Here is a 20,869-nt window from a genome sequence, read left to right on the forward strand (position 1 = left end):
TATTCAAAATAAGTTTGTGGAATTGATGACAATCTATGAAAATATTACATTTATAGTCCGGTCAATTTAGACATTCGGAGTTACATAAATTCCCACCCAGCTGAAAATTAGTGAAATTTTTTAAAACATAATTGAAAATAAAAATTCCCTATCATTCCCGTAAATGGAAAAAATTTTATTCAAAGTCAAAGGACACAAACAATTAGTTTTTTGCGATTTTCAGCAAAACAGTGAGTTTAATCATAAAAGTATTTCAGCCAAAAATTGTAGATCATAAAATTATCTACAAAAAACCTACTAATACTTTTTTCCTATGAGCCACTGTTTCTGGGATATAATGATTCAAACAGTTGTAAAAATTGTTATAATTTGCACACGTTTCCACGCCACCTTGGGATACTATACTTAGCGCATTTAGGTCAGTAAGCCTATTACAGGTCTGTTGTGATCATTTTTAATTCGAAATTATTGCAAAATAATGGAAATTAGCAGAGATTGAAAAGATGAAGGCGATTTAAATAAAAAAAAAGTTATGAAATTTAATTGTCGAAGCTGTAACTTTCAAATTCTTTTTGTTCTTGTTCTTCTTCCCAATCTACATTCTGGGTGTATGTAAATTGCGTCAATAGCGATGTGTCGCATATCGCTATATTGGAATTAAACGGATCGTCAACAGTTGGTGATTGAATATTAGAGTACGAACGGATTTAACAAGGTGTAGATACCAGAAAACAAAACAGTCCGAATTTTTCGCATCCACATTTAGCACTGCATTCCTTTTTGTATTTGCAAAAAATTGTGTACAGCAGTTTTTCCGTTGCAGGTGGGAGTAAAGTTTGAACGGGTTCTAATGTATTGTTGACCAACTTCCAACCCCAGACTGTAGGGTCTAGATAATAACCAAGCCACACTTGAACTTAGTTATAATAATATACCCGAAAAAGATGTTTATGAGCAGCAATTGAGGTTGGAAGAAGACAAGCCAATTGAACTTGTTTATTACCTCTAGTATTTTTAAAGAAGCATACATATCGATACTTATAGAAGCAGGTAGTTTTTTAGTTTTTTAGGATCTTTGTACATAGAAAGAAGAAAGCAAATACCCTTCGTAGTACCTTCTTGTAAAGTTGAAGTATTGTTTTTAAAAACTTCAGCACATAGAACTAACTCTTGTGTTTCAAACATTTTGAAATCTATTATTTTATGGCGTATAAATAAAGGGACTGCGTTCCATTTTACCTGATATTCTTGTAGTTATAACTTACGTGTATTTTATATTTTAAGTTACAATGACAGATAGAAACATATTTTATCATATATTACAACTCTAGAAATGTATATACAATTAATATACATGACTTACTCAACTTTTTGAATCGTTATAACTCAGAAACAGTGGCTCGTGGTAAGAAAAGTATTTCCACGTTTTTTGTAGACAATTTTACGATCTACAATTTATATTCGAGGTATTTTTATGTTGAAACTCAACGTTTTGCTAAAAATCGCGAAAAACCCATTTTTCCTTTCCTTTGACCTGGGAAAGATGGGAAACATTAAAATGTTATTTTTAATTATATTTCGAACTTATTTTCAGCTTGGTGGGAATATATGTAGCTTCACACTTAGTTTTTGGTCTAATTCGACCGGACTACTACCTGATTTATATGAAGGGTCGGAGGGAAGAAGGGGCAAAGTCACATTGACCAAATTTTTCCGGGGAGGACAATTTAAGTTTGATTTTTGGATATACATATTAATAAAACATGAAATTATAAATTATGTTTATTGAATAAGCTACCTTAATAATTTTAGAATCTTAATATATTATTTATCTTAATTGAAGAACCGGAGGGAAAAATACAAATAAGATATTTGCTACTTAACCAGTTGCTGATTTGAATCACAGATGATTGTGAAGGCAGTGTTTGTTTTGTTGTTCTCTGTCAGTGGTGCAACAGGTTGAGGTTAGTGTGTTGTTGTTATCTCTAAATAATATTTGTCTATATTGGTACAAAATGAGTGATAGTGACATAAATGATGATGGTGTTGTGGAGAAGACTACTAAAAAAAGAAAAGGATTTGGTAGATTGCGAGATATTTCAAAGAAGATGAGGGTGCAGTCATGAGCCGGGGGCAGTCTGTAAGTGTAGAATGAAAATACCTGTACAGGTTAGAGATAGCATTATTTCTAAATTTAATCTGATGCACAATACAAATGAACAAAACTCGTATTTGTGTGGCTTGATGGCTGTTGTGCCTGTTGAGCGTAGTAGGCCTAAGGTAAATACAGCTGACCCGAAATTTAGAGATGTTACATGCAAATATAAAGTTAGGGATATGGTCGATGGGGTAGTTAATGAGTACGATGTTTGTCGGAAAGCGTTTTCTGCCATACATGGCATATCAAAAAAGAAGGTAGAGTATTTAATTAACTCATTCAAAATGGCAGGATATTCACCAAAGGACCAAAGAGGAAAACATTTAAATAGAAAACATGCTATCCCTGAGGAAACGAAACAACTGATTAAGGACCATATAAATTCATTCAAAGGTCGAGTCGATATTGTATAAAAGACCAAAAAAAAACATATTTGCCAGAGGACCTGAATATATTAAAAATGTATAAACTTTTTCAAGAGCTACATCCAAACATGCAAGTCTCATATGACTCTTACAGATCTGTTTGTAACACAGCCTTTAACATAGCCTTTGGCTACCCAAGAACAGATACGTGTAGTTTTTGTGATGAAATGCATATCAAACTAGAATCACTGAGAAATGATTTGAAAAGTGTTGAAAGTCAAGAAGAAAGAGATAAAATTGAAGAATCTTTGAAGAAAAAAGAAACGGAATTTAAATTACACAAATTAAAGGCAGACAAATTTTATGATTTAAAAAGAAGAGCCCGAAAGGCTGCATCGAAAACAAAAACCTATGAGGCCATATGCATTGATTATGGAAAAAATTTGTGTGTGCGTAATGTTACCACAAACGATGTATATTACAGAAGACAACTTTCTGTTTTTTGTTTTATTATTCACATTCTCAGTAATAACACTTCTTACTTTTTTGTCTATCCAAAGTCAGAAGGTAAAAAGGGAAGTGACAATGTTTGTCAAACGCTCTTTGAATTTTTAAACAACCACCTCGACAAAAATGTTGAAAATCTCCAAATATATGCAGACTCTTGCGGAGGTCAGAACAAAAACATTACGATGATACGATTCCTCCATTATATGATACATATACAAAACAGGTTTAAGTCTGTACAAATGACGTTTCCTATAAGAGTGCACTCATATATGGAGACAGACAAAGACATGGCTCTAGTAAAAAACAATTTTAGAGCTGAACTGCCAAGTGACTATTCACATCAGGGATTGTAGACAGAAACCTAATCCATACGTTGTTGTAGAAGTAGATTACTCGTTTTGGCGATCATGGACTGTGTTTTTTAACTTGACTTACAAGAAAAAACTTCCTTACTATTAGAACCTGGTCTGATTCTAACAGAATTTACTCCAGTATTGGGAATTTTCTAGAGCTCCTCAATAAGTTAATCTATAACCTGTTGGTTTCAATAGCAAAGCTTTTGAGTGTGTTAGGTTTTTAGGTGTTCTTATTAACTCTCTGAAATGGCTTATCGACATCTTATTAAAAAAGTTATCCTCTACATCTTACGCAAGTAGATCATTTTTTCCACCACCTTAAAGACATATTTCCTTGTCTAACCTCTCTCACGCTATGGACTATCTCTCTGGGGTTGTTATAGCGTTCGTTACTACAATTTTGTCTTTTAATTACAAAGACAGACCAAGTCGTTATATATTTGGTTCAAACAGAACAACACATTACAAAGTTCACAGAAAATTAGCAAAATTTCAATTTCATGTTTTGTTTATTCAAATCAGAATCAAATCAAATCAACTGATACGCCAAATGCATCTGTAATCACAACTTCCACTCTCAGATCAAACAAAAATTCTGTCGACAGGCAAGTTGGAACAGTCGTTCAGTTGAATAATGCACTTACCTTTCCATTCCCCATATTGCATTATTATTATTCATCTGTGAAACACGAACGGGCTCGTTCCACGGTGATCCACGTTATAGTTTTGGTGGTCCAAAATAGTGGTTTATTTCTTTGTATATCTTTCCCTACTTTCCGAACCGTCTAGTTCTCTAGGACGATTTGAACTGAATAAAAATGAAGTATGATAAAGTGTCTCTCATTTTATGCAGAAATGAAGTTGTTTTTAAATTAATAAATACCGGGAGATTTTAAGAATATTCATACGAAAAAAAAAGATCAAATTGGAAAGTTGTATGAGAAAAAGCTACACAGGCAAATTCACTTAAGATATTTGTTCCAAAAATGATTGTGGTTGTAACAAAAATTATATTGTTTTCCGACAGCGATCCTGAGTACTTGAAATTGAAAATAGATATAAACGAAGATCCTAATAGCCCTCTTAGATTTGAATTAAATTCGCGTTATTAGGATCAACCATAGTGCCTATTGGTTAAATATACGGAGCTATAATTGAAATGTACAAAAAATAGGTATGTATTGTGAAACATTAATTTCAATCCATTTTCTTTGGTTTCTAAATTGGCTCTTTGTGAAAATTATGAAAGCCATACTTCCAGCTTTCATGGCATATTTCTTGGACTACGGAAGCAAACCTTAGTTTACTGAATAATCTCTTAACACGGTTAAGTTACTGTGCCCCAATGCACAATTATAGGCCCTATTTTGTTTCTTCTGTTTATAAACGACATCGCCTATCTGGACATCAGTGGTAAAATATGTCTATTTGTAGACGATTTTAGCTTCTCTTGGAGCAACCCTGATCTCACGGCACTTCATAGGATCATATCTGTTTTGCGCTGAGATCAGTTTCCAAAGAACTTGAACTTATCCACCTCCATAACAGTGTATTATGCCCTTATTGAGTCGCATCTCCGATATTCCCTTCCCCTCTGGGATACGTGACTTTTCTAAAAGATCAAAAACTTGACTCTTGCTTATTCATCTTTGAATATGTTTGCCTAATTCGTAAGCAAGCCTCTCCAATTTCAGAAAGATCGTTGAACGGCTATCCACTTAGGAACGCGGAGTACGACGTTTACCTACCTACTCCACGTTCAGAAATAGTTAAGGGCTGAGTATTTTACAATGCAAAAAAATGCACAATCACTTGTCAATTGAAATCAAATCGATATCATCTTTTCCCGCATTTCGCAATAATTTGAGGGCATATTTACTCGAAAGTGTCTTCTACTCTGTAAAAGAACATCTATTCTATTAATAATATTTAATTTTGCTATATACTAATTATTACCTATTACTATTACCTATAATTTTGTTACTTATTGTGGTTTCTTTCTGTATATTGAAATTTTATTTTATTACTTTTATCTCTATTTAATTATTGTCTACAAATTGTAACAATGAGTTTTAGATTTAATTAAATTCAAAGTTACATTACATACATCACGTCATGTAGTTATCTGTTATTATTTTAATTTTCATTCATATTTAATTTTTCGATTCACTTATTTATATTTCTCATTGTCACTTCTCTTGTATATGAAATTGTAAAATTTTTTATAGCAATGAAGCTATTTATATCTACGTCTATGATTATAATACACGATAATGGAAAAAATGAGGTATGTATTGAATTTATAATTTTTTTATTTATAAAACTTATATATTATTAATGCAGGAAAAATGTTGTCTTTTTCTCAGAATACCAGTAGGACCGTCGGAATATTCACAAATTCCTAATTTCTTAAATAATAGGCACTTTTTCTTCGGATTACCCCACCTTCCTCCAAAGTTAAACCAATAAGGTAAATTCTCGTATCCCAGATGAAAAATACGGAGGTTATTCCAAGTAAACCAAGGTGTACCATAGCTATAAGAAAAAATTTTGTTCGATTTGTTATATAAATACAAGTAGAATATTAAATGTTGTGTTAGCTGCTTCCAATCTAACTTGGTATTAAATAAAAAAAAACTAACACATAAAATCATAGAAATAATAACAGTTCACAACAATCTATTGATGAACGATTTTCAAATGAATTTCTTTGGTAATCAACTAAGGGCGACATCAACATCTTTAATTAATATATATATTCTTTTCCGATGCTGCTAAGTCTTACTTTTGGCGTAGAGATATTTTTTTGAAATCTGAAATCATGAAAATATTCGATTCTCAAGAGATTCAGTTCAGAAGAAGTTGGCTTATTCTTGCGTTGAGTTTATCATTGTAGACCAGCTTGATGTGAGAGAGTACGAGTACCTCAAAATATGATAAAATGTCAACGAAAAAAACTTTTACCATAAAAAATAAAACTGGATTGCATTGCATCAGATAAGATATAGATAATGTATAGAGAGCTGCTTGCAAGTTTTAGGTGTTAGGTACAGGAAAACTTCATTGTGATAATAAATAAATGCAATCAGCTTAATTGGAAATATTAACTTTAACGTCGATTTTATAATGATCTTGTAAGTTGAGATCATAGAAGTATAAAATGAAGGAACCAAGACTTCAACCGTAGGGAGAAGCATGAAGTGTGGTAAAATATAACTTAGCGTATTAATCTTGATCAAGTATTCCTATAGATCACATCTTGTGTATGAATCTGTATTCTATAAGAGGGAGCCGCCGATATCACTTACCGCTCTACAGGCATCACATGCCAGCTCTTATAATTTAGCTTATTCGCTTCGCAGTCCATGCCTAGCACAAAGAAAATTTTGTGCAAGTCTGATGATATTCACCTTAAACTGCTTAAAGCGATAATAGATTATTGTAATGTGGATCGTGACATAATTTATACCAATTTGAGATTGAGATATTATATGCTAAAATATGAAGCAGAACTAATCTAAAAAAAACATCTCTTCACCTTAATTTAAAGTTAAAATAATAAATCCTTGGACACTGTTTCTCGAAACTTTCGTACCCATGATCGATTCAAATCTTCACTTGGGGCGTCATGTAACCGTCGAATATTGTAACGAGAACATAATCTTCGATGAGCAATTGCACACTAATAATTGGCTTTGAAAACGCACGTTGTTCACCCGTCCACTACGACATCGTGACTAAATAGCCCATACGAATTATGATGCCAACACTGCCCTCTCCCCGCCGCGCCGCTCAATTTTTACGGAGAAAATCGAAATTCAAATCCTAATTCTGCCACCGGACACCCGTTATATCTAACTTTGATCATATTTGTTTGCTACATATTCCTACTTGTTTGAATTCAAACGTTCCTATGGTCAACGGCTAGTCTGTATATACAGTAACTCAGACTAACCTATCCAATGTGTACTTGTTAGAGAGATAATGCGTTTGGATTCTTTATGTTTTATTTGTAATAATCAAATTCATTAGTACCTTTGTAATCATTATTTTTTTTATAGAATTATTAGAAACAAAAAAGCAAGAAAAATAGAAATTCATTCAGAAGAACAAATGAAGAATGCACTGAATGCGATATAGGCCGGCTCAAGTAACACAACATTAACAATAGAGTATTCCATTCCTTTTTCTACATTATAAAGATATAACAGAAAAGAAAAAATTGACCGTCTGACGCTCAACTATTTCATTACAAAAATATTTACGACTGCACATGAATAGTATAAAAAATGCATTTCAATTTTTTAGGGAATCACTAGCAAAGACAGCCGTCAAATAGCTCACGATATGACGAAAATAGTCCTTGCCAGTTGAGAGACAGATAAAATTGCCGGTATAGATTGTTTTCTTGGCTTTCGGGAGCGATTTACGTCACTGCGCAAGTCCGATGATTGTATTCTGTCAATGACAACAACATACTGTGGAAAAGATCCAAGAGAATTCGCTTCAAAGGGGCGAGGGAATATATGTAAAGCGGTGGAAAAGGTTCGTTACTACATGTAACATAAGTGCAGGTGATGATGCACTGCCTCTTGTATAGGTCACCAGGTTCTCTTATTCTTGCGACTATATCAAGGAGTATGAATACTGAAGCTTATATGGATGTTTTGGTTTCATTGAGAGGTTTTTGTTTTTGTTTCTGGTGATATTAGATAGATAATTTTATGTCATCATTTCTCTAATTTCGTATCTGGAATACCTAAACCTATTATTAACTATGGGGTGATCTATTGTTCACCCACTAATGTCGTCTAAACATTGACAGAATCTGGGACTTCTTTACCAAGCAGAATATAATTCCAAAATTTCAATTCGGATTCAGACCACCAATCTTCAAACCATCATAACCCAAGCAAGAAATCGGAAGAAGTGCGCTTCTCCTATCTTCATAAATTTCCAGAAGTCTTTCGATCAGATCTGGCATCCCGGACTATAAGGACGCTTCTGACTATCCAACTGCTATATCCAATAAAAAATTAATATATTCATACCTCACCAACCGCTCCATCAGCGTCAAAGTCATAGCCTATCTGAACTTCTCACCCCCCTCACTGGCGATCCACATGACTACATTCTATCCCCACTTCTATACATCATCTATACGTATAATACTCAAGCCCCTCGAGACCCCACGGTAACGGTCCGATTGAATAATAGAGGGTGAATCTCAATTCCAAAGAGACCCAAGCCATCATCATCAAACATCCGCATTTCCGGCGCAAACAACATCAACCACAAAACTTTCATATGAGACTTTGGGTAGAGAGGCTCGAGATCCACAGGGAAGCCAAATTCACTCAAACACTCAGCTTATCGGCCGATCTGAATAATAGTCTAAATATAGTACGGAAGCAAGTCTGTCGCATCAAGGCACTCGGAGGTAAATTTGGACGAACCCACCTTCCTTCATACGTATAAAACCTACATCCGTCCCATAATCGAATATAAAGGAAGTCTCCACAGCACCAAAACCACCTACCTCATTAAAAAATTCTCAATTCAGCCCTATTAACATTGTTCATGTTAAGACTGACATAACTCCAAGCCAATAAACGGCTCCTCGCAACAGCATAAGAAGACCTCCCTGAGAATTATCTCAACTTCCTAGATAATTATCCCATAACCATTAGATAAAACTCTCCCTCTCTCACCTCCTCAATAGTTGATATAATGCAGCCGCAGTTGTACCCGCTTTCCTATTAAATAATGAGCACAAAGAAAATGAAAAATTGAAAAACAAAGAAACAAACAAAAACAACGAAGAAAAACAAAAAAAGTAGCAAAAAAACTTATAGTTATATCCCTAAACCTGGAAGCAACGGTTTGTTTTTTAGGCTGAAGTATTCCTCTTTTTTCTTCTTCTTCAAACATCGTTTGGTCGTTTATTTTATCATTTTTTCGACCTATGGCAGTACAATCACAAACTAATAACCACACCCCAGCCCGGCAGAGGAGCAACTCCTCCAATTACATCAAACCTTCCTCAAACCTACTCAAAAAATTCCTCGGTTGAATAATCATTCAATGTAGAAACTGACTTCTAGTTCAATCAGACTGATTGAACTGAAGTTTTTAGTTACAAGGAATAAAAAAAAGTGACCCAAAGTTTACCCTGTTTCGATAATGAACTATTCAATTTTTGTATTCGACAGGGATTCAAACAGTTTGATGGGAATACAATTTGGGTATTGCGTTTTTGTAGCTTTTACGAAATCATGGATACATTTTTATTTTAACAAATTATTATTGAACAAACTACTTTCAGGTCTATTTAATACTCCACTACACACGTCGTATTAAAGAACATGAATACACACATTGTATACGAAAAATACAAAAAATCTACATTATAAATAATTCTATTTCAAGGTTTCTTAGGTAAAAAATGTGTGAACCTCGTGTTAAATGCAAATTGAAGTACATAAAATTTATAAGTTCATCATATTGAGACTGAACTCTCCTTATAGTCCGAGAGCCAGGTGAAAATTTGGTTAATTATTTCCTTTCGAAAGATAATTGGTGCTATATACCAGAGAGTTATGTAATAGCGCCTAGTGAATGTCAGCTGTGGCTTGGTGGGTGGGATAAGCAGCAGTACCCAGCTGAAAATTTCTAAGCTGATTGTTAATATACTGTTGTGATATATATAAAAAAAATCAGCTAGCAGCGAGTCGAGGAAAACCTGATCAGCTGATGCAATAGATGCTTCCGCTTAACTCGTAGGTAATAACTTCCAAAGTATCAGCTGACGGTTTTTCCACCGAGATATAGCCAGCTGACTTATATACTTATTCACTACATATAAGCTGAAAATATCAATTTTTATAGGCGCCAACTATAATACACTATAGTATAGTGAGCTGATTATTTTGTTTCCTTCAGATATTGAGATAGTTACAGTTTCACAAATTTTTAGTAGGGAGGAAATTATTAGATTTCTTTTTTTTCTCATCTCATCCCACCCACCGAACCTCAGCTGATGTTCATTAGGCTTTTTCATACAACTTTCTGATGCATTCTTCTAATTATCTCTTAAGAGGAACTTAGTCATGTATTTCGGTTGCTGACTTCCGGACTATTAGAACTATAGCTGTTATCTCTATTTATTAGATTCTAAAATTAAGTATGAAACATTTTCATAGTTCTACATTGGTATATCGATCCAACGCAAAGTATGTGTTCAAGTGAGTCACTATTTGACTCATTGATAACGTCTCAGTAGTTTTCTTCGTTAATCATTACTATAAACAGAAGGAACCTTTTCCCTTGGGGGATATGACCATAACAAAACTGAGTTTTTAATGAAGCTTCCTTTTCCGAGTAATATAATATACTAATTTTCTGCAAATATATTAATGCTAGATGAAACATGGAAGTTAGGAAATATGAAATAATATTCTCATTTCATAAAACTAATTTTCATTCAAAATATTTGATAATAAACGAAGTAATAATGGCTAATTTCACTTTATAATGTGACAGGAATGTTAAACACTATCGGCGATTAGTTACTTGCGATTGAACGAAATTTATCAAATTCCATTATTATATATTATTATATTTACTTTATAGGTTCGGTAGATGAGAAGTTATTGCTCACATATGTCTTCCCCACCACGCTCCATTCAAAACTGACAAAAACCAATGTCCTTCGGCAACATCATGGAGTTCACTACGAGGATCGCATTTGTAACATATGTATCAATATTTTTGGCACAAAATTTTCAATCTATTTAATTTTGTAATAAGAATCTTCAATGAAACGTTTCTTATTTGGCAGAATCAATGGCTTAGTAACTAAGAAAGTTTATAACTCAAACTAAATGTAGAAGTCCGTGCTCCTTAACTACGCGTAATTTTCTGCATACATCTCCCATTACGTCTTGGACGACTTAAACATCTATTTCACGTATTTTTTTAAAATTTATACGCCGTACTCGTGCTTTGCCACCCCTCATCATACACCTTGCGAGATGAAAGTGCCCAAAGATCTTCAATGGAAGGGCCGTGAAGAAAATTAGGTATGTTATTTGGATGTTTACCTTTGTACAATGGTTGTACAATGGCCAAAACATTATATTGTCTACATCGTCGTGTTGACGTACAATAAATCATTTATTAATATACACATAAATCACACACCAGACTAGAACTTAATCAGCTTCTTGTGAAGGATTCTTCATCGTCCATAACAATGATTCTCTCATTCCCAAAATGTATCCGCCTTAGTTGACGACAGCATCTCTTACGGTATTCACGAGTTAATTTTCTTACGCATACCCCAACTCCGCCTTTGGCTTGCGGATGAAATTCTTGGTTTTCCACTTTCGACTATAGCACAGTTAATGCTCCTTTATAAAATATCAGGGATCTATCCAACCAAATTTTAAATGCTTCTTCGTATTCCCAAAATATGAGACATATTACTGCAACTGAGATGAGAAAGGACTAATATGAATAAAATAAACATTTTTTTATAAATCCATTTTGATATTGTATTATTACAACCCGTTTTCAAACGAATTTTGTGATGAAACCATTGCGACATACGTTATTTGAACCTCATCAGTGAACGTACTGGGCACCAGCCGATGACGTGCTCCGAGGTTTCTTCCACGGACTACGGCGTGGAAATGGCGTCTTAGATGACCGGTTTTGGTTAAAAGGTCAGTCACCAGTAGAATTTGATCTTTGTTGAAGTGGAGCAGCTAATTGGTGAGACAGGCAGAATGCACAAGTGCGTGTGCTTTATCTTGATTCACTCTAGGAGTTTGTCCTGCATACTATTTAGAAATGTGGTAGCACCACTTTAGGCTTCGCCAAGTATTAGTTCTCGTCCAATAGTGGTTTAGCTGATCCATCCAAGTCTGAGCCAATAATTACTCATCATCTCACTTATGACTTTTTTTGTGATCCCGCACAAGCCTAAATTACACAAATGCGACGGTCTCGGAACTTATACCCTAAATTTTGTCGCATGAATTTAGAATCACAGTTGTGGAATAATTTGATATTACAGTCCTTGAGGATCAAAAATTTTTGTGTAATCTCATTGTACTTTGGAAATTCCAGATATAAGAATAAGTTTCATTAACATATAATTATTCAACAATAGATATTTTTAGTTAACTGCATAATAATTTTCCAATTTAAATAATCAATTAATCGTTATTGAAAATATAATAATACTGAGTTTGACTTTATTGAAAGGCACATTTCCAGGAAAAATAGTTCTCAGAATGATCCTGCTCGAGAAATTGTCATATCGTAATCATAAAATCTGGATATCGGAAAGAGCATTTCTGAATTATGTTAAAATTCTTCGAGAACCACTTAGATGAGTGGTTCTCGAGAGTGATATTCCAATGATTCTAATTTGAGCCTCATTCTAATAATAAAAGCAGATTTACCCAGTTATATCTGTAACTTTTGGTACTTTCATGTACTCTTGTATTCCCGGGGTTGCCCACATACCATGTGAACCATTTGCAGAGAATACTATGGGATGTTCACCTTGAGTACGTATAATTTCAGGAAATTTCGGTCTTGGTCCTACTTTTTTTATCGTACCATCCAACTGAAAAATGCTAAAAAACACATAGAAATGTTAGAAACGATTTTAGCTCTTTACATCCCTTCATCCCTTCACGTGCACTGTGTATAATTTTGTCATATTCGTAAATGAAGTATTTTCCTTATTTTGAAATATACTATATAAATAGGGGTAATAGAAAGTAACGGAAGACTGGTAGGTGGGTAACTACAGGAAAAGCTTATTAATTGATTTTGTGAATACGATAATCAGCAAATACTATTAAATAGAATCAATAGATTATTATCTTATCTCAAAGCAAATGTGTAGTTCAATTAAATATACGGAGAAAAATAATAACTTAGCGGATGTTCGTATTAGTTTTGCATGTGATATCGCACTTCCTTGTTATCTAAAAGAAAATTTCAAAGATATATTTGCCGAAGAGAAGTATTGTTGTTTTTTTAAAATGGTACTTGTTATTACCGAATATTAACAAAACAAGAAGACTCACTTTCGTCTAAATGATTGATTCGAGCTTATAAAAGCATTCCGATACGACCCGACGTTCGCAGTTATAAGTGTTTATAGAAGGTTGATGCAGAGTCTTAACAAGGGGAGAAAGCGCAAACAGAAGAAGAGGACGTCCACGTAGGAAATTTTAGATACATTTGTTTCTATCACTATCTAGAGTGGAGTTGTTGACTTCGATGTCAACGTTGAAAACAGACCTGAACAATTAAGAGTGTGCAAATTACATTTCCCTGAATAAAAGATCAAGAATCTAATTTTAGAAAATTGGTTAACAAATTCAATAATCCCACACCAGATAATACTATTTTTTGAGTTGACAATATCAAAATTGTTTATACATATGACGTGCGTCATGTTTTGAAACCTACAAGGAAGAATTTTTATTCTTATGATTTTTTTGTTGTTGGTTGTTGGTGACATGTTGTATTGATATTTTATATGATCACGATAAGGAAAAAGCTAGTAGACTTTGTCTTAAACTCACAGACGAGCTCATAGTCCCAAGTATCTTACAAAAGATGAAGGTAAAATATGTATCGCAAGTCTTCAGTCGCTCTCTTGCGGCTGCCCTATATACTAACATATATTTTAAGGTTTTGCTTCCAGAAGCAACGCAAAATTTATACAAAGAATCAATGATTTATGTGATTTTGTACATTTTTGCCCCAATAAGAACTTTATGGCATTTATAACAATTTTTTGAATAAATGAAATGTTTGTTGAATGACTTAAAGGTAATTAAATTAATAGACGTAAAACAGAACGATGGAAAAGAGAAATACGTGGAAAAATATAAAAATAATATTATGCATACACCTAACCATATACCTAACCTAACCAATGCGCCTCTCGATGTCAGATGGAGACTGGCCCCAATTTCCTGATTTTGTAAAATTCCAAAACAAATCTTCCATTCACGAATTGAAATTAGATGACTGCAGAATATATTCGACGAAAATAAAAATAGTTTTCTTGAAATTAGTTGCAATAATTTCGTGCTCCAATCTACACAAATCTACACGATAATTTCATGATAACAGTAACAACATCCCTTATATAAAACTTTGCCACTCTTTCGAGCTTTACGCAGTTGTTCTTTTCAAAGAAGGCCCAGTATCCATCTTCTTACATCTGTCCTTTCTATTTCCACTCATCCGTAGGGCGTAGCACCTTGCGTCCAATCTTTACCAATAATCTGATCCTAGCTTTTCATATATGCCCCAGCCATCTTACTTTTGCTTCCTTCAATCACCTTCACTACATTTTCTTCCATCAACTCATCTCCTATTTCTCCAGTTGTTTTTCATCTGTATACGTCATTTTTTTCTCCGGTCTCATAATAGTACTCATAATTTTTCATTTTATTCTCAAGGTCTTAGTTTTGGTCTATATATTTTACGTTTGGTTTCTTTTTCTAATTATATGCTCTTCGAAATTTTTTATTTGCATCAAGTACTCTATCGACTGCATTGAACATGTGTATAAGTTAGATTATAACTCAATTTATTAGTGAAATAGCATTTGAACTTACGTTTTATCTCGTTGTCATTCACTATGTAGTTAAGGAGGCTTGTATAGTGTTTTTTTTTAATTAATTGATCAAAACTTACCGATATTTTTCATTATAGATGTAATAAGCTCCCGATGTGTGTGCTGCAATGTATAGTTTATCGGGTATAGGTTTACCAACAAATGAAAGACTCATATGTTCCCAGTCACCCACATGGTTTCCTATTGTTTTCACTTTACCCAAACATGTATTGAATACCTGTAATGTGGGAACTCTACCTTTAATAAAACATATCAATATTAATAACTTTCCAATTCATTGTTGTAAGAAAGTTCAACAGATTTATGATTACGAAATCATACCCACGATTCTTATTGTTCTTAGACCTTATATTTGATTGCTTCCTATTTTCCTATTTTATTTTTCCAAATGATGGTAAACGTACCAGAGAACGGTTCATTTTAACAGATTTGATTCCTGATTACATACCAAGTGCTAGTGAAAAAAATTTATTTCACTCGACCTTGAAAACATAATTTTTTTGAATGGCCAACTCTAATTCAGTAAATGATATCAAAAATTGATCCCAATCTATATCTATAGGAGAACTGATGTGAGATTTCAAAGAATCCAAGAAGGAATCAGGAAGGATAACTAAAGATAAAGCTCCTAAACTTGTTAAGTATTGTCGTACAGATTAGCTAGTTGGACAATCTAGATAGAATGTACAAAATGAAACTGAACCAGTGTAGAAATGTGGAATTAAGTTCAAAAAAAGGCAGAAAAGTAACGTTTCCAGTGGAAAAAACTTACACATTCATCATAGAGTGAGAATGATTGAAAAATTATAGAATAGCGAGAGCTGAAAAATATAATCAAATATAAATTATTGAGATTTAGTACTTAAAATATCTCTATGACATTGATGGGGCTGAAAAAATCTTCGATTACAAAAAAATTAAGTTGAGTTTGAGTTGGGTTGCTATCTCTAAATATTGACACCCAACACAAGAAGCATGAAAATCTTGGATTTAACTTGCAAATAGGACATATCAATTAATTTTTTAATTAATTTTGAAATCAAATAGTAGTTTCAATTGTTATAAATCCATCTTTCATTTCTTTCTTTACAAACTGAAGTGAGTCTTATAAAGAAACAAAATGGAATAAATCTTTTGAAATACCTTTCATAAAAACTGAGACCCTCCAACAAAAATTTTTAAAATTAACAATAGTAGTCTAGTACCTTTATAATCTTTCTGCACTCATTTTTGAATGAATAAATAGGAAACAGAATATTCTTCATAAAGTTATTAGTACGGTTTTTGGAAAATTGCCGATCAAATAAAGAAACCAGGCATTTTTCACCATTATCATTCTCATTTTTTTACATAGTCTTTTTATTCCTTCCAAATAATAGATGTCATCTTTATCCAAAAAACAGGAGAGCAATAGCGACCTCATCTGATGAAAATATCTTCCTTGCAAGTGACACTTGGAGCATAAGAAACAAGAAAAAGTCACAGGGGTCATATTCGGTGAATACAATGGGTGGTCAACAAATTCGATGTGGAATTGGTGAATTTTCACCATAACGATCATCGAATTGTGAGAAGGTGCATTGTCCCGATGCAAAAGCACTCTTTTTTCTCAAATTGATGCGATCATTTTTGGCAATTTCATCCTTTACCTTACCAAGCAAGAATGCGTAATACCCTCCTGTTATTGTTAAGGTAGTAAATGAACACAATCCCATGACTATCACAAAAAAGGCCAAAAAATAGCCATTATATTTTCGACCGATGCATTCTTTTTCGGTGCAAGTCCGCTCCTTTGCAATCCCATGTCTTGACTGTTTTGTCATTTTAGTAATGAAGTGATGGATCCAGGTTTCTTCTCCAGCTATGAGTCCACGCAAATATCCGACTAATTTTACTCAAACCGCGTCATGAAGGCCTGGAAAATCTTTCAAATGTACTTTTGGTTAAAATTGAGAAAACGCGGCACCCGACGCTTGGAGAGCTAACGCATGCATATCAGTTTATAGTAAATCCGTTCTTTTGACCTGCCGATAGTGTCTCCTACCTCGCTAGCCTTAATCGGACAGTTATCCAGGACCACCACAGTGTCTAGCTCTTTCTGCTTTGCCTAGGAATATTTCTTTTCAAAAACAAATAATTAATAACAACTCGATACTCTATTTTTTCTATCTTAAGAGAAATCTTTGGAACTACAAAAGTAAGCATCCAAAATGTCTCAAATTTCAGTGAGAGTCTTCCAACGCATCTGCACATTTATTTCCCAACTTATAATGATAATTTCTTACATCTTCATGGTGACGCTGGAAATTACACAGAAAACTGTCGTTTGTCTATTATTAATTTTCCTTACCATGGTTATAATCTTTATAAGTCTTCCCAATAGTCTTTATAATAGCTTTATAGTTTGAGAGAAATTCAGTTTGGCAGTTGGTATATTATGTATAACAAGAGAGTCCATTGTCTTCATCATATTTATCTAATAGTCACAAACGGTCGTGACCTTTTTGTTAGCGTTTTTATCGCATGTTCGTTTGTACACGACTGTCTCTCTTTTAAAGTCACGATGTTCACTACATATTCTCCTAATTTATTTTTATTTGCGTTGGGATCAACTATTTTAAACGCAAGGATTGAATATCCACTCTTTGCTGGACACGATCTATTTTTTACCGTGATGTAACTCTCTCGTATTCGCGCTTCTTTAGTTCCATACTTGTTAGTCTATACATAATAAGTTACAATATTCTGATTTATAGGTTAGCCGCGGAACGCAGCTATTAGTAATATATCGGCATATTTCTCAGATAAGGAGCATGTCGTTGCTGTTCATGTTAATAGCTCACCTAGATAATTTCGAAAAATAACAGATAAGAGACAATTATCAGACGTTCAGACTCCACCTGAACTTCCTTATTCTGAGCTAAGAAGAATCAGAGAAAACCCAGGGGAATGATAAGCAAGTTCAAGTATACTAAACATATTCTTGTTTTGATTTTATCACTTCTGTTGTTATATTTTAATAGTGAAATTTACATAATGGCCTGAAACGACAGAGGTAACCATAATTTACATGCAAAAGTTTTACTTATTATGCTCATGAAAAATCTATAATAAATAATAAAATGAAGATTTCTTACCAAGCACACAAACATCCTTTCCCAAATTAAACGGGTAAAATATCCAATAAGTAACATGAAAATAAAAATTATTTTCGAAATTTCGCTGCACCCTATTTTCATTTTCACTCTTTGGTGACGTTGAACAGTGACGAACAACAGCGTAAACGGAGACTTTATTAAGGTTAGAGTTTCCATGGAGGAATGACGTTGAATCGTTTAAAAGAGACTCTAAAATTAGAATAAGTGTTTTCAATTAATTTATAACAAATTTTAACCATTTCGAATTATATATTGTATTAAATGAATCCATCAATATCTATGAAGTGGTATCTGCTTATGTTGTTAATTTGTGTATCAACCAGTAAAAATACGAACTATCACCCTATAGAACGTTTAATTTTGTGCAAACATACTTTTCAATATCTAAAGTTGGAATAAATAGAAAACATTTGAAAAATTGCCTTCATTAAAAGAGATTATAAGAATATATAGTCGACTTTTTTACGGGTCTATGTGAAAAGAAAATCGACTATCATAGGCGTGTGGCAATACCAATTATAGTTTATTATGTATTATTAAACATACAAAAAAAGTATAAAGGAAAAATTAATTTTGAGAAATATTATATTAATTATCTCACTTATTTTCTCTGATATGATTTTGAGAAAGATAATATACGATATTAAATTGATATGTCACGTTTAGTTACAAGTTAGATACATTTGAATGAACTACTATGAAGAAAATTTTCCACGTCATTTGATTTGAAAGCAGCATTGTTCCATACTACTTCATTTTTTTGAGCCCATATAATTTCTATTCGATTTAAATCGGAAACATAGATTGACAGCCATTTTATCTAATGTGGTGGAAAAATTATGATTTAATATCTATATAAGAAAAAAACTACAGAAAAACTGCATTTCTAGTTTTAATTAATATAAAGTAGACAAATGCGGGTTTTATTTTTTAAGAATTACATCGTCCAAATGTTGGCCGTTACGTCAGACACATACTCGGAACCTGGCTTCGATATTTCTTGCAACCCGCCGTGATGCCGCAAGCGATATTTTCTTTCAGTTCAAAGATTAGTGCCGGGCTTGTTTCGTACAATTTACTTTTGAGATATCCCCACAGAAAAAACTGCATGGAGCTAACATCCGGGGACGTGAGTGATCAAGGGATGTCACCGAAATGACTTATCAATTTGCTAGGAAAAAATATGGTCCAATTATTCCCCTGCTTGACAACGCAACTAACTGTCATTTTGGGACTGTGAAGTGGCTGATGATGTTTTAAGCAGGAGATTTGTCTTTTAGGGAACCAATAACGACAATTTTGCTTGTTTATACTTCCATTTAAATGAAAATAGGCTTCATCACTCCAAAAGTTTGTGTTCACTGTGCCAACATTGTCTTACAGAAATTATTACGCATATTGTGATCTTTAGGCTTAAGCGCTTGCATCATTTGAAATTTAAATGGATGAAATTTAAGATCCTTCTTCAATATTTCTTGCACTATAGTTTTTGGAAGCCCCAAGGCAGCCTCTCTCTTGCGAACGGATTGACGTGTATTATAGCGCAAAATTACCGCTACGAGTTCAATGTTTTCATTCGTTCTCGTCGTCCTGCTGGGTCCCGGTCGTGGGTTGTTTTCTGCTGCTTGTTGCTCGGAACCATCGCACCCATGATCAAATCAAATCTTCTCTTGTGCCATCAAGTAACCGTCGAATATTGTACGTGAACAAAATCTTCGACGAGCAATTGCACACGAATAATTGGCTTTGAAATACGCTTCGGTTGCAAACGCACGTTGTTCACCCATCCACTGCGACATCGCAACTAAATAACTCGCACGAATGACGGTACCCTCTCCCCGTCAGTCGAAATTCAAATCATAATTCTGCCACCGGACACCTGTTATAAATATATTTATCTTTATGAAATAATGTTGAATTTAGGTATTCGACTTTGATTTTTAGTAAGCAATATTTTTCTTAGCAAGCCAATCCGTCATCTGGGCTTTTCTCTGGATGTGGTATAGAGCTTCATCAATACCAATTACTGATCCTAGTTCTATTTTTGAATTTTTGAAAGAATATTCAAAATCTATTTCTCATTATTTTTTTATATAGAATCATTCACGCTGTCAACGTTACGTCGAACCCTTTATCAAAATTTTTAACGTGTAAGATGCCATTCGGTTTGTTACGTTTTTATTCACATATTTTGAAATTCCTTTATTCAGGTATTGTAGCTCAGTAGTCACCTCTATTTCAATTGTAGCATTCGAGTTTTTGAAGAAATTGATTTGTTATCGACCTCCCACTCCATTCGAAGAATTCAATAAAACTCCAGCTTCGTAGCTAAATCGTCCTTTGGCTATATACACTTTAAAAGTGTTTAAATCAAAGTAAATTGAGTAAAATTTATCGTTATATTAATTTTTATATTATATTTTATATTCAGTTGTAAGTTTTTCTTATCCCTTTTAAACGTTGCTTTTCATATAGTGCTCACAAAATTGAAGTTATCTTCATTAATTTTTTCTGTTTGAAACAAATTTTATATAATAGTTTCCGTATAAATTCGTATTTTATATTTATTTTGGAACAGAACAGTTAGAGTATTACCGATTCCTGTTTGGTTATATTTTGGAAAAATATAAATTCATTTTTTTTGT

The 20,869-nt window shown here is 33.4% G+C and overlaps 1 protein-coding gene across 1 annotated transcript in view; it reads right to left on the reverse strand.

The window, feature by feature from the left end:
• Nucleotides 1–5,713: 5,713 nt before the first annotated feature.
• LOC130898141 (uncharacterized) overlaps nt 5,714–20,869 on the reverse strand; it is a 55,944-nt gene continuing 40,788 nt past the window's right edge. The window contains exons 3-6 of the mRNA XM_057807209.1: nt 18,204–18,413; nt 15,126–15,303; nt 12,860–13,036; nt 5,714–5,924 (exon numbers count right to left, since the gene is read on the reverse strand). Of these exons, the coding sequence (XP_057663192.1) occupies nt 5,714–5,924; nt 12,860–13,036; nt 15,126–15,303; nt 18,204–18,413 (776 nt within the window). The remainder of the gene's footprint in view (nt 5,925–12,859; nt 13,037–15,125; nt 15,304–18,203; nt 18,414–20,869) is intronic.

This window comes from Diorhabda carinulata, chromosome 9 (assembly GCF_026250575.1).
Source record: "Diorhabda carinulata isolate Delta chromosome 9, icDioCari1.1, whole genome shotgun sequence".
NCBI classification, from domain to species: Eukaryota; Metazoa; Arthropoda; class Insecta; order Coleoptera; family Chrysomelidae; genus Diorhabda; species Diorhabda carinulata.